The 14,168-nt window shown below is 37.1% G+C and overlaps 1 protein-coding gene across 3 annotated transcripts in view; it reads left to right on the forward strand.

Moving 5' to 3' along the window:
* LOC137385313 (dual specificity protein phosphatase CDC14C-like) overlaps window positions 1-8,109 on the forward strand; it is a 37,230-nt gene extending 29,121 nt beyond the window's left edge. The window contains exons 14-18 of one of the 3 annotated variants that reach the window (XM_068071750.1): window positions 1,412-1,468; window positions 2,017-2,202; window positions 3,147-3,312; window positions 5,537-5,606; window positions 7,341-7,402. In XM_068071750.1, the coding sequence (XP_067927851.1) occupies window positions 1,412-1,468; window positions 2,017-2,202; window positions 3,147-3,312; window positions 5,537-5,605 (478 nt within the window). In that variant the 3' untranslated portion in view covers window position 5,606; window positions 7,341-7,402. Of the gene's footprint in view, window positions 1-1,411; window positions 1,469-2,016; window positions 2,203-3,146; window positions 3,313-5,536; window positions 5,607-7,340 lie in introns of all 3 variants that reach the window. The other 2 variants (XM_068071751.1, XM_068071752.1) reach the window with 2 other exon arrangements.
* Window positions 8,110-14,168: the final 6,059 nt, after the last annotated feature.

Here is a 14,168-nt window from a genome sequence, read left to right on the forward strand (position 1 = left end):
CCATTGTTTACTGACTGGGGACTATTAGCGCTAGCAGTAATCAAATTCAAATCAAAAAATATTATTCTGATAAATACTTATAGAATTTTTTATAATTATTACCTTTTCCCATTTGCAGCGTTCGACTAAAGGGGGATGCAGAATCACAAGTTTACATGGTCTTAATGTTTCCTAATATATTTAGTTATTTAGAAATAGATTTAAAAAAAGATTGCTGGTGTATTTATTAATGAGTAGTATTAAGAAAGCTTTTAACAGGTATTCACAGAAGGTCACAGATGCACAGGTGTGGTCGTGCATGTCTGGTCATGCGTGTGTGGTTGTGCGTGTGTGGTCGTGTGTGTGTGGTCGTGCATGTGTGGTTGTGCATGGTCGTGCGTGTGTGGTCATGCATGTGTGGTCATGTGTGTGTGTGTGGTTGTGCACATGTGTCTGTGTATGCTTACCTGCGTGTGTGTATGCGTGCCTGTGTCTGTGCATGCATGCGTGCGTGAGTGTGCGTGTATGTGCGCGTGTGTGCATGCGTGTGTATGCTCCTGTGCTCTTGAGAGAGTGAGTGAGACTTATTAGTCACTAGGCAGACCTCTATGATAGAAAAGTGACCTACCTGAACCATTTAGAACAAGGTCTCCTCTAACATTAATTCTGTAATGTTCTTTGGAGAAGAGATACTACATGTATATTAACAGTTAGATTACTTTAGATTTTAATTTGCAAAATGTAGATTTCAGAGTTTTTGCTGCTGTTTTCTTCAAGTTGCAAAAATATAAAAGTCTATTGGAAGCCATAATTACATGGTAAGGAATGTGTACCATCTACCCTATAAATTGATGGATATCAGGTCGCAGAAGGTACAAGTCTCAACGCAAAGCGTGCAAAATTCTGTATGTAGTTTCTAGTCATCAGGTGTAACATTGAAGCGCTAGAGCTTTGAACACTTTTGTCTCTCACTATACTAGCACGGTACTAACTCCTAATGACTTGCTGACTTTAAAATTAGATCATTCTCATAGGTTTTTTAAAGAACCTGCCAACCAGAGGAGTTTTAATGTTTTAGTAGGATTGTGTATAATCAACTCTATGCTGTATTAAGTATAGGAAACGATGAACTGTGGAGCTGGTGTTGAATCAGAGAGTAGGATTGATGACATCACAGACAGCTAACTAACTGTAGTTCACTAACTGATTCTTTATCACTGATTCGATAAAAAAGTATTTATAAAACCTGACTGTCTTGTAATATGAAATCCTTGTTTAAATATATGGAGAGATTCTCAGCCCTTGTTTTATTACGAATAATCTATACTCAGGTTTGCCTGCAATGTGATACAGTTAGTTCAATGCAGTTACATGCTATCAACCTCGCATGCATGCGGATGTCTATTAATATTGTGTGTGTTAACCCTTCCAGGAGTTTTGACTACGACCTTGGTCAGTTCACGAGGTTATACAACAATAATTGGAGGGTGTAAGTCGGGTTGAATGCTCCTCCTCAATGTATTAGTCTAAGTACACTGGCCTAAGGCTAAGCCTGCTCGCTATTGAATCTGGCTATTCGGCCTTTGTACTATGTTTCTTTTCTTGTGCACACTAACAGTTTTCTCTTTGATATGCCCGTTTACCCACACAACTCATCTTCATCTCTAGCCTTGCGCTTTGGTTTGCATTTTTGCTATTGTTTTGGTTGGTGGTCACTACCGCTCTGCCTCTTGTTTGTGTACATTTGTTACCAGGGTTACTGGAGGTGTGGCCTTCTATGCCTTTACTATCATAGATCTCCCCTTTTTCTCTTAGAACTTTGCATTCCTAGATGATTAAGTTTGTATTATAGATATAGCATTTTGTCACCCAGTGAGAAGTTGTCTGCCCGCTGCATGAATGGTGATCCGCCGCCATCTTAGTTTGTTTGATATTTTATTGTCAGCCATACTTATATGACTCATGAAATCACAAGTTGTACGTTTACCATAGCTTCAGTTCCAATTTGTTTTTATCTTTATTTCTTTGTCTTTTTAGTTCTGACCCACCAGAGCATCACCATAGGTCTAGTACGCAGCCGCCTCGAGCTAGTAGTTCCTCTGGTAGGCAGGGCGGAGTGTCCTCCCCTCTCAAATCTCCTAGCTCTGGGCACAACGTTGACTCACACTCTAGCAGTAAGAGACATGGAAGTTCCTCTTCAGGCATGAGGGGCTCTCTGAAGCTGTGAGTACGATTTCGGCATCTTAGCCTATAACTCCCATCTTAGCCTGTGACTCTCATTCAGCACGCTCTTTCTCACTCCCTTTACATAGAGTGTAGACTAGATTCCTGAGTGCAACGCCAGACATACACTTAATTAGCTCCTCGCTTCCACCTTTTTGCTCTTTATAACTGCTGGCTAGTCCTTGTTTCTAGAATATTCTTTTCTTAGCTTACTTCAGATTACTATTGGCATAGATAGTGTATACAACTCCTCGTATAGAAGTGGGAAGGGTTGGAAAAAACTTTGAGACTGATCTTTCATAGTCGTAGCACATAGTGGTTGTTTTCATCAATATGCAGACTGAAGGACTCCTATTACTAACTGTTGGGGAAAGGACAATCTGTAGATGAAATTGTGGAGAAATGTCACATTTACAAATTGGCTTTTTATCAAAAATGCTCTATTATTTAGCCTTGAAATTTGCCTATAGTACCTGAAGTCATCTCTTGTATTGAACAGCAGTAGAGTTGCATCAAAATGACATAAAATAATACAGATTGTAGGTAGTCATTTTACATCGAGTATTTAAAAAAGCCAGTCAAATTTTAAGCAGTTTTTACCTAGTAGTGAAGTTTTCTTTTTAGATTATGAATCAAAATTATTTTTTATTAAAAAAATATTTTTTTGTTTTGTCTCATGATTTAATTTGTTTTAAATGGCATTGACTGGTGTAATGGAGGTTAATATCTATTTGTAGTCATTAGAAATCTTCAAAAATTGTTTCAAATGACCACAGATGTGGTTTTCGCCTTCGATCACATAGACACATCCCTAAATTTTTTCGCCATCCAGACATCAATTGCACGAGCAGTAGTTCTAGCTCTTTCGCTTACTAAACAACAGTTTGCTGCTTAGAGCTCCCTTTTAGACTGGATTGACTTGGTTGCTGCTGTCTAATCTCCAGGGGTGGTCAACACATGCGTGACACGCAGCCTAGCGCCGACTCATACCTATACCAATTTAACGATGGTGGCCATAGTTCATCATCGTATACGTCAGCCTTGCGCGATATGTATTCAAAAAGAGACTACGAAACACCTTCAAGCGGTTATTTAGACACTCACGCTACAGTAAGTGCTTCATTAAACCAGCTCTTCACATGCTCACTGCACATTCATTTACTGTACTCAATGCTATCCACCTGTTTCATGTGTCAGCTGAATCCTTGGCACATGTCACATGCCACACACTGAGTCGCTTGTTTGGCACAGAACCAAACATCAAGCTTGTTTGCAGTGCTAGTGTGTTTCACTATGTACAAATGCTTGCTAGCGTAAGAATGTGTCAGGCGATTTCCAAGGATTAGTAGTGGTTGTCTGTTTGTGGTGTAGATTTCTTCAATCTATTCCACATTCTAGCGATATAATTGTATGTTTGAAACAAAAGTTAGCCTATTATGTTTTCAAATCGCAAAACACTGTTTGAGAAAATTGTTACATAATAATTTTTAAAATTTTTTACAGTTTCAACAAAGAGCTATAAAGGGCATTCCAGTAGGTTTATGAACATTAATTCAGCACCTTCCCTTATACTGGGTAGCTGATAAAACCATTGTTTATACCACAATTTTTATGATCACTAAACCTTTTTACAAGTTATATCACCATATGGAACTCACACGGTGGATAGTGGAAACAGAATTCTTGATCTTCCAACTTGTTTGGAATGAAAGGAAGTTTTTCAAATTTTTGGCAGAGTTGAGTGTTTGTGTTGACTCTGTTTCAAGTTTTCCTTGAATCTTTTCCAATACGCTAATCAAATTTTTTAGGAAATCATTAGTAAGCTCGATCAAAGCGACTCCAAAGCCTTATTTTACTTTTCAAATAATTAACTAGTCCTGTTATTTTAGTCGACTCTTGGTAGACGTGTAATTGCTTGACAAACTTTCGATATATGCCTATAGGGATGTTTCTAAGATTTGACTAATAGTAGTACGTTGTACTATACATTATATTGATAGATCTTTCCTGTTCTTTATGTTGTTATCATCAGTAGTAGCTCAGTAGTGGGGCTTCAATTACGTGAGGTTGTTCTGTAAAGATTTAAGAAATGTTTTGCCACAATTCTAGAAAGTTCTAAAGCCAGTAACTCGTAGGAAACAGTCAAAGTTATCAAGCCTTGTTTAGTATGTGTAATTAGAGCTAACAAAAGTACTGCAGGGCTACAGAGTTCAACTGCTATTCATAGATATGCTATTCATAGATACTGTTTCGAATAGAGCTATTCAAGGCATAAGTCTTCTTACCTTGCTATGCCAGTAACGATAGTAGGAAGGTTCATGACCTCATCATAGGACACTAGAACTGACCTATCCTCAGAATGTTAATTCAATGAAGTGTTCGCCGAGCTAAAGGTCAAATATGACAGCAGTTTTGCAGCATGAAATTGAGAATCGTCTTCTCAGTTATTTCAACTATAACGAAAAACAAGGCAGGCACCTTACCACATGGCATTTTACTGTAATTGCCTTAGCTTAATGTGAACACTTCTTTGGACCAATGTTGTAAAAACTATGTAGCGAAATAGCTACAAACATTCTTGGAAACTTTCAAATTATTTCGCAACTAGAAAGACCAAAAATGTGACATCAGACCACCTCCGCTAAATTTAGGTTTTACTCATTTTACATCTATGTAAAGTGCTTGGGTGTTAAGAAACGGACACCTCTATCTTTTAAAGACCTTAACATGTAGACATGTAGGTTGATTGCGTTTACAGTTTAGGCAGCAATGCTTACATTATACTAACCAAATGATTATAGCTCTTGGAACCTTGATTCTCCTCTCACGCTAGTAGCAATGTTTATTAAACTAGGTCATTAAAAGTCATTTACCGCTATCAGTTTCTAGCAATTAGGTCATGGAAAGTCATGTACTTTTAGCTATCAATTAGGTCAGGAGATGTCACGTCTTTATCGATTAGGTCATAGGAAGTCGAGCACTTTGAGCTAATACTACTATGAATTAGGTCAGTAGAGGTCACATTAATCGAGCTGTGTAATGCGACTATGGAGCTTTAACAAAACGTAATTAATCACAGAAAATAGGAAGTCATTACAGCATGAACATAAACAATGTAAAGCATAGATATACCAATATAAACTTGATATACTGCATTCACATAAACATATATACCAATTACATCAACACAGACATATATACTGACTATTATCTGCATAAACATAGACATTTGTGGTAGCTACCCTAGTCCTTTCTAGACTGTCATTTACACACTTCCTGCTGGGCACCTGCTAGCATCTGTCATACCGCTAGTCATGCATGGATATACTTTTAGGATACCGACCCGTATAGGATGTGGAGAAATTTTGAGCAACAAGATCGAGTATATCGAGATTTCTACTAAGGTTTCTAGTTTTGTCCATTTTCTACCCTATTTGCTCTTTTCTCTTCATTCGCCTTTTATTTCCATCAACTCCCGCTCTTTGTAGTCCCTGTCCGCGCTGGTCCTCATGCTATTGTTTAGTGTAGTCCTATGACCTTCACCGTGTACCTATACGCTTTGCAGCGTGAACTGTCGCACTGCGTACAGTTCATAGGAAAAAATATCTTTTCTGTATACACTGTGCACTGAGAGTTATCTTCTCGTGTACCTTGCACTAGGGAGGTATTCTAACCGCAGTTAGAATGGTTGTTACTGCACAGCATGCCATGTCCCTTACGTCTACGCTGCACACCACGTGCAGTCTTTACGGTATATGCAGCCATTTGAGTTATCTTCTCTGTATATGTGGCGCAGTGGGACTAATCCCGAATTGTTGTTCTCTGCGCAGGAGAAGTTATCTTTACCATGTACATGGTACAGTGGTTTGCTCTATACAGTTTTCCAGAGGCATTAAAAGATTGCAGCTAGTTTAGATTTTTGGAGAGAATGTCCCAACTCATTCTGCTAAATTCCACTTGTGTTCTTTTTAATAAATAACATAAAACATTCACCATTTGATCAAAGCTTACTAAAAATAATTTAGCATAAAAATACTTTTGCAGATTGAGATTTAATGCTCTATTCAAATTAAATGACATGCTAGTTAAGAATTTTTCAAAAGTGATCAAAAAACAAAATTTAGATTGTACATTGAACGGAGATCGGATTTTGTTGAAACATTTGGTATTTTACTCTGAATTTAACTGATAAGCTGCTCAAAAAATAACGGACATCACATAGCATGCTTACTTTGCAGTTTCTATAACTTTTAATTTTGAAAAAAATTACAATTTTTCAAAACGCTCCTAACCACTGCTGTGATTCGCCTTCTCTTACATTTATAAGTTGGAGGCTGCAAGTCAAATGCGCAGATCAGAAATATTAGTGGTAGTTTGTGTTTATCTCTGACTTTCTATTATTTCTGTTTCGTCAATGCTCTGTCGCTCTGCTGCCATTAGTTTCTTTTAGTTCTCTTGCTATTAGAATTGCATTTCGTTTGGAACATTCTGGGTGTGTTATTGACTGCGAGTGAGAGATAGTCGTTGCATCAGCACTTTAGTATATGGGCAGGCTTGTGGCAAGGCATTCTATAACAAGTGTCAAGACAATGGGCCTGTTGCAATCATTGCGCTAATCAAGTTATTTTCACTTGGAGTTGTGCTCTCCCCAGGTCATGCTTTTTAAACTTTTTATTGATGGAATTATTCACTTGTGAAACATTTGCTAATGGTATAGAATTTTTGTGAGCTTTAATTGCAAAATGAACTTTGGTAGTAGATTGAGAGAATATTTTTGATACGTAGATTATGAATGCTCTAGCCAATCACCTTTAGGTTGTCAATTTTCAGCTTCTTCATAAAGCTGTTTTTGGAATCACTCATTTAATAATTGCTCAGTGTCAGTGCCGAGAAGCTTGGTCAAATTACAGTACAGAGTATACAGACATGTAATCGTTACCTGGCTCCGTAGATTCGACCATTTTGGAGGCTGCTGAAACTGGACACACTCGTGTCTGCAGTCACTAACATTCCTGCTGCTAGTGTAGTATTTCTTTGGCTGCTTGGTTTCTTTTTTTATTTTCTTGTCAATCTCTACTTTAGCCCGTGAACCAATGATCTTTTGCCGTTTTTACATGTAACTCCCTTATCTGTTGCAGGCGATCCACGGCTCATACACACTCTACTAGGTCTCTCAGGAAAGCCTTTTAACCAGCCTGTCATTTAACCTACCGATGCTATACAATTGACTTCATTACAAAAAAATCACAGAGCCTGTCGAGAGCTAAAAACTACAATCATTTTGTTATTAGATTTACCGAGCTTACTACTATATACAAATGCTATTTTAGATGTGATCTATTTTTCTATCCTACTACTGCTGCCGTTATGAACATTTCTATAATAATGTTGAAGTTTTCATCAATCATTTATCATTACTTAACTATTGAGATCAGGGCAGTTTCAGCTAGTGTATACAAATCTCACACCATTCTCTTGTTTGAAGTTATCTTCCACCGCGCGATGCACTGTGGTCTACTGTTCTATTTTTAGTAAGAGGTGTGCATACATCTCTATGTCTGTGATAGATAGAGTGTTCGAATCTATTTTCTTATCAAAACATTTATTGTCATTTTTCTTTCGTTTGTTATGTGGCACACTGAATAGTCTTTCATATCTTGTGAAATATGCGTAGGGTTTTGATCGTTATCTTCTCTAACATGCTTAACGTCTCACATGCTTATCATGTGCCTATGTAATTCGTTAGTTAGAGTATAGTTTTGCTTTGAGCGTCAGATCATATGTTGGTACTGTGTATTTGTGCTAGGAGAGTTTGCTCAACCTGTTGCTCTAGCCATATATGATTGTATTTCTATATGCCTTCACCTCGTCCTCTTATCATATCTGTACAAATAATAATAATATGAAAGCTTCGCAAACCATCTAATAGTCTTGTATGCTGTCTTTCATATTTATTTATTCCGTTTACCTGGCAGTTGCATAATAATTACCTTGCTGACGCAGTGCTTAAATGTTGCAAGGTTACACAACTCTGCGGATATATAAAATTATACTGATAATATAGCCTTAGTTCCTGAACAAAGTGACAATCTATATGCAGGCTAAAGAATAATAATGAATAGACATACCAAAGGTAAACTGGTAGACGCAGTTGCCTGCTCTTGTTTTCTCTTCTAGTCAACAAACGCTAAGCAATGAGTAGAAGTTGTATTAAATCACGGCTATTACTGTATTCATATAAGTCACAGTTTGTTAAAGCAACCAGATTATTACAGCCAGTTGGTTGAACCCTTCCCTTCTTGGTAAAAAATAAGATTCATGCCCTGCATGTAACTAGTTAACATGTAGTTTGAAGAAGTTAAATTCAACAGCAGCCAATGGGTTGTTTCTTTGCGATCTAATCATGGAAGACCATTTTAGCGTTTTAAATTTAAATCTGTATCTCATGGCACCAAAATGCTGGTTCACAAGTTGATAACTGCATAGATTTTGCAGTTTTACTAGCATAGTCTGTTTATTTTAAGTAATAACTCCAGTTTTGGTGCAAGAATTAAATGTTGATAGCGCAAAAAATTGATTTGATAAGCTATTACATTTTCTAAAATTTTCCTTGTGTCATGCGTAGGGTAAGGAGATATTATCCTCAGCTAGTCTAATCTTCAAAACCTCTCAAAATGTGTAATGAGTGTGTAATGTGTAGTGTGGGTGTGTAATGTGTAGTGAGTGTGTAATATGTAGTGAGTGTGTAATGCGTAGTGAGTGTGTAATGTGTAATGAGTGTGTAATGTGTAATGAGTGTGTAATGTGCAGTGAGTGTGTAATATGTAGTGAGTGTGTAATATGTAGTGAGTGTGTAATGTGTAATGAGGGTGTAATGTGTAATGAGGGTGTGTAATGTGTAATGAGTGTGTAAAATGTAGTGAGTGTGTAATGTGTAGTGAGTGTGTAATGTGTAATGAGGGTGTGTAATGTGTAATGAGTGTGTAATATGTAGTGAGTGTGTAATGTGTAATGAGTGTGTAATGTGTAATGAGTGTGTAATGTGCAGTGAGTGTGTAATATGTAGTGAGTGTGTAATATGTAGTGAGTGTGTAATGTGTAATGAGGGTGTAATGTGTAGTAAGTGTGTAATATGTAGTGAGTGTGTAATGTGTAGTGAGTGTGTAACGTGTAATGAGTGAGTAATGTGTAGAGAGTGTGTAATGTGTAATGACTGTGTAATGTGTAGTGAGTGTGTAATATGTAGTGAGTGTGTAATATGTAGTGAGTGTGTAATGTGTAGTGAGTGTGTAATGTGTAATGAGTGTGTAATGTGTAGTGAGTGTGTAATGTGTAATGAGGGTGTAATGTGTAGTAAGTGTGTAATATGTAGTGTGTAATGTGTAATGAGTGTGTAAAGTGTAATGAGCGAGTAATGTGTAGAGATTGTGTAATGTGTAATGACTGTGTGATGTGTAGTGAGTGTGTAATATGTAGTGAGTGTGTAATATGTAGTGGGTGTGTAATGTGTAGTGAGTGTGTAATGTGTAGTGGATGTGTAATGTGTAGTGAGTGTGTAATGTGTAGTGAGTGTGTAATGTGTAGTGAGTGTGTAATGTGTAATGAGTGTGTAATGTGTAATGACTGTGTAATGTGTAGTGAGTGTGTAATATGTAGTGAGTGTGTAATATGTAGTGAGTGTGTAATGTGTAGTGAGTGTGTAATGTGTAATGAGTGTGTAACGTGTAATGAGTGTTTAATGTGTAATGAGTGTGTAATGTGTAATGAGTGTGTAATGTGTAGTGTGTAATGGGTAGTGAGTGTGTAATGTGTAACAAGTGTGCAATGTGTAGTGAGTGTGTAATGTGTAACAAGTGTGTAATGTGTAATGAGTGTGTAATGTGTAACAAGTGTGTAATGTGTAACAAGTGTGTAATGTGTAGTGTGTAATGTGTAATGTGTAGTGAGTGTGTAATGTGTAATGAGTGTGTAATGTGTAATGAGTGTGTAATGTGTAGTGTGTAATGGGTAGTGAGTGTGTAATGTGTAACAAGTGTGCAATGTGTAGTGAGTGTGTAATGTGTAACAAGTGTGTAATGTGTAATGAGTGTGTAATGTGTAACAAGTGTGTAATGTGTAACAAGTGTGTAATGTGTAGTGTGTAATGTGTAATGTGTAATGTGTAATGAGTGTGTAATGTGTAATGAGTGTGTAATGTGCAGTGAGTGTGTAATATGTAGTGAGTGTGTAATATGTAGTGAGTGTGTAATGTGTAATGAGGGTGTAATGTGTAGTAAGTGTGTAATATGTAGTGAGTGTGTAATGTGTAGTGAGTGTGTAACGTGTAATGAGTGAGTAATGTGTAGAGAGTGTGTAATGTGTAATGACTGTGTAATGTGTAGTGAGTGTGTAATATGTAGTGAGTGTGTAATATGTAGTGAGTGTGTAATGTGTAGTGAGTGTGTAATGTGTAATGAGTGTGTAATGTGTAGTGAGTGTGTAATGTGTAATGAGGGTGTAATGTGTAGTAAGTGTGTAATATGTAGTGTGTAATGTGTAATGAGTGTGTAAAGTGTAATGAGCGAGTAATGTGTAGAGATTGTGTAATGTGTAATGACTGTGTAATGTGTAGTGAGTGTGTAATATGTAGTGAGTGTGTAATATGTAGTGGGTGTGTAATGTGTAGTGAGTGTGTAATGTGTAGTGGATGTGTAATGTGTAGTGAGTGTGTAATGTGTAGTGAGTGTGTAATGTGTAGTGAGTGTGTAATGTGTAATGAGTGTGTAATGTGTAATGACTGTGTAATGTGTAGTGAGTGTGTAATATGTAGTGAGTGTGTAATATGTAGTGAGTGTGTAATGTGTAGTGAGTGTGTAATGTGTAATGAGTGTGTAACGTGTAATGAGTGTTTAATGTGTAATGAGTGTGTAATGTGTAATGAGTGTGTAATGTGTAGTGTGTAATGGGTAGTGAGTGTGTAATGTGTAACAAGTGTGCAATGTGTAGTGAGTGTGTAATGTGTAACAAGTGTGTAATGTGTAATGAGTGTGTAATGTGTAACAAGTGTGTAATGTGTAACAAGTGTGTAATGTGTAGTGTGTAATGTGTAATGTGTAGTGAGTGTGTAATGTGTAATGAGATGGTTCAGTATTGAGTTAGTTCCAATATTTTTGGTTTGTAGATTAGAATCTGTAATTAGTGTGTTGTTAATTATAACACCAGCTAACAACTGCAAAACATCAATGCACACCTCTATCCATTTACACCTTTCTTACTCTTTCCAATACCTGATAATTTGCACTCAGTTTTCCCATCGAAGGTTATCTAGTTGAAGATAGAAGAGGTGTGATCAATTTATCATGCCTATTATAAGGGTTACACTACAAGCTGCCATTCCCTCGGCTCTCACGTGTCAAACTATAGATATTCCCATGCGTTAAAGAAGCTGAAAGCAATCATCTCATCACCTCAGCTTTGAGATCATAAATAAGCTAATACGGTTGCTATTTCAGATACTGACCAAGAGTTCTTGGGATGAGGTGTAAGGTTGTAAGAGAATAGAAAAGCTAATTTGTCAGATATTTAAAAAATATCAAGTATATACTGCCTTTGGCTTATTCTAATAATAATAGCACTTGACAAATCTTTAGTGTTTAGCAAGAAATCGTCACCTGGGAACACAAGTCAGCCAGTCATATTTCGGCTCCTCCCTGACAATTGCTTATAAACTCATTTTGTTCAACTAACGTAGAGCTTTCTTCTGGTACGATTATTTTAACTGCATCATCAGCGTCTGTTTTACAGCTATCGCCTGAACTATGACCTTTCAAATTCAACAGAGCAATTGTGTCTTCACTGGAACTGTCCTTCATGCTCTCAATTTGGCTTTTTAGCTCTTGCAAATTTGTCGCAGAGTTCAAATTTTTTGCATAGGCTACTTTGCTTGGCGTACGAGGAGATCTGGCTTCGTACAGCTCTTTCCTTATACTTGGACTCGCTGCGGCGTGGAGAGATAACTCCATACTGAGCTCTTGTTGATTTTTTATTTCATTTCTGGTGTACTGTTTTAAGATTTTGTCTCTTTCATCTAAGAGCAGCACACAAGCTATGATAATTATAAATATCCCCAGTCCCATTAGAGATGGCCCTACGTAAGTCAAGGAAAGTAATGCTCCCTCTTTGGTCCTGTTAATTTTTACCTCTGTAACTGTTGCGTTTAGTTCTTGTTGTGTTACAGTGGTTGAGGATAAGTCCTTGGCGTGATAAGCAAAGTTACACATGACCATGCCAATGAGTATGAAAAATGAACCAAGAGCTACAACCATGCACGGACCACGAATAATCGGTATGAAACAGCGTTTTCTTAGAGAAGCTTGAGGCGTTTTCTTTTTGTTTTCTCGTTTCGGTTGATAGAAATGTCTCCTCGCTTCAGATCTTTCTCTGGCCACTCGGCCTACTATGGCAGCTCGAGCAAACATGCTGACTATGTCGACATATGACCACAGGTGATCTGCATAAAGAGAAAAGTGGATTGATACTATCAATCAGTCTAAAAAGGGATTTTGTATCATTTCCTCGGGGAAGCTTAAATAATTTAGTCACAATAAGTTCGTTGTTTGTCGGAAACAATAAAGACACAATAGCAATAAGAACACTGCAAACATCATGGTAAGCTGAGACCCTCGGGATCAAATGATTTTCTAACCTATGATTTCAAGAAGTGGGCTAGTAGCAAGAGGAATATCTACGAGCGGTTGTCAAATGCTTTTCAAATGTAATCTTAAAGTGCTATTGTTTTTTATTTCATCTAATATATCGAATAACCAATCACAACATACTGAGAATGTTTTTATTAAAGCTTTTCAGCATAATAACGCTTTATTCTCAACTAATAAGTACCTTTGCGACATAACTTGCGAATTGAAGTTAAAGTTTTGAATTAGTCTTTGATTTGATGAATGTATTTAAAGATCAAATTGGTATTTTGCATAACATAAGGAAAAACTCAAAATCACTGAATCCTCTTATCACTGAACCTGAAATGTTTATAGAACATCGTACAACAAAAAAAACATTTTCTTCAGCGTTCGTTTAACGAACCAAGCCAAACTTTGTTTTCATGTAATCGCGAAGTGGCATTAAGGTTTTTCTTAATACTTGTATTATGCAATCTTACATTTCATTGCACTAAGATGCTGGTACATACCACTATAGGGATCACCCATCTCACTACTAGATCTTAAAATAGAAGCATCATTTCGTCGTGGTTTTTCCTTACCCCAAACTACCTCTGTGGTTATAAGTTTTTAAAAAACTTAACAGCCACAATTAGAAAACTATCACCACTAAGTGATTACAGCTGTATATAGTGGTCGAGATAAAATATCAAATCAAGTTATGCCAAGGACAAAAATTCTAGAAAGATCTCCAGATTGCATGAAGTTTCTTGAAACAGCTGTTACTAAAATGAAATAGTGTCAGCCTTTATTGTTTTTTAGAAGAAGATATTGATGGCAGCAATTTGAATGAGGTTAATGCAAGTACTTACCTTCACCTCTCCCTAAAGACTTACCTTCGCCTCTCTCTAAAGACTTACCTTCACCTCTCCCTAAAGACTTACCTTTACCTCTCCCTAAAGACTTACCTTCACCTCTCCCTAAAGACTTACCTTCGCGTCTCTCTAAAGACTTACCTTCACCTCTCCCTAAAGACTTACCTTCACCTCTCCCTAAAGACTTACCTTCACCTCTCCTTAAAGACTATAAAAAAAACTTTCTGCTTTGCTAATGAGCTGCAGAGCGCTTACCGTCTGCTGGATGAACTGATACTGTGTAAGTGCTTTTGACAAGTCATGCTTTCTAGATACTTGTAAGGTAATTGGTCGCGCCTGCGTATCTTGATCAATATAATTATGTACTTCATGTGTCAACGTGGCTGACCTTACATGTTTGGGCTTTACGAAATATTCATTTTGTTATTTGATGTTA

This window comes from Watersipora subatra, chromosome 1 (genome assembly GCF_963576615.1).
Source record: "Watersipora subatra chromosome 1, tzWatSuba1.1, whole genome shotgun sequence".
Taxonomy (NCBI): domain Eukaryota; kingdom Metazoa; phylum Bryozoa; class Gymnolaemata; order Cheilostomatida; family Watersiporidae; genus Watersipora; species Watersipora subatra.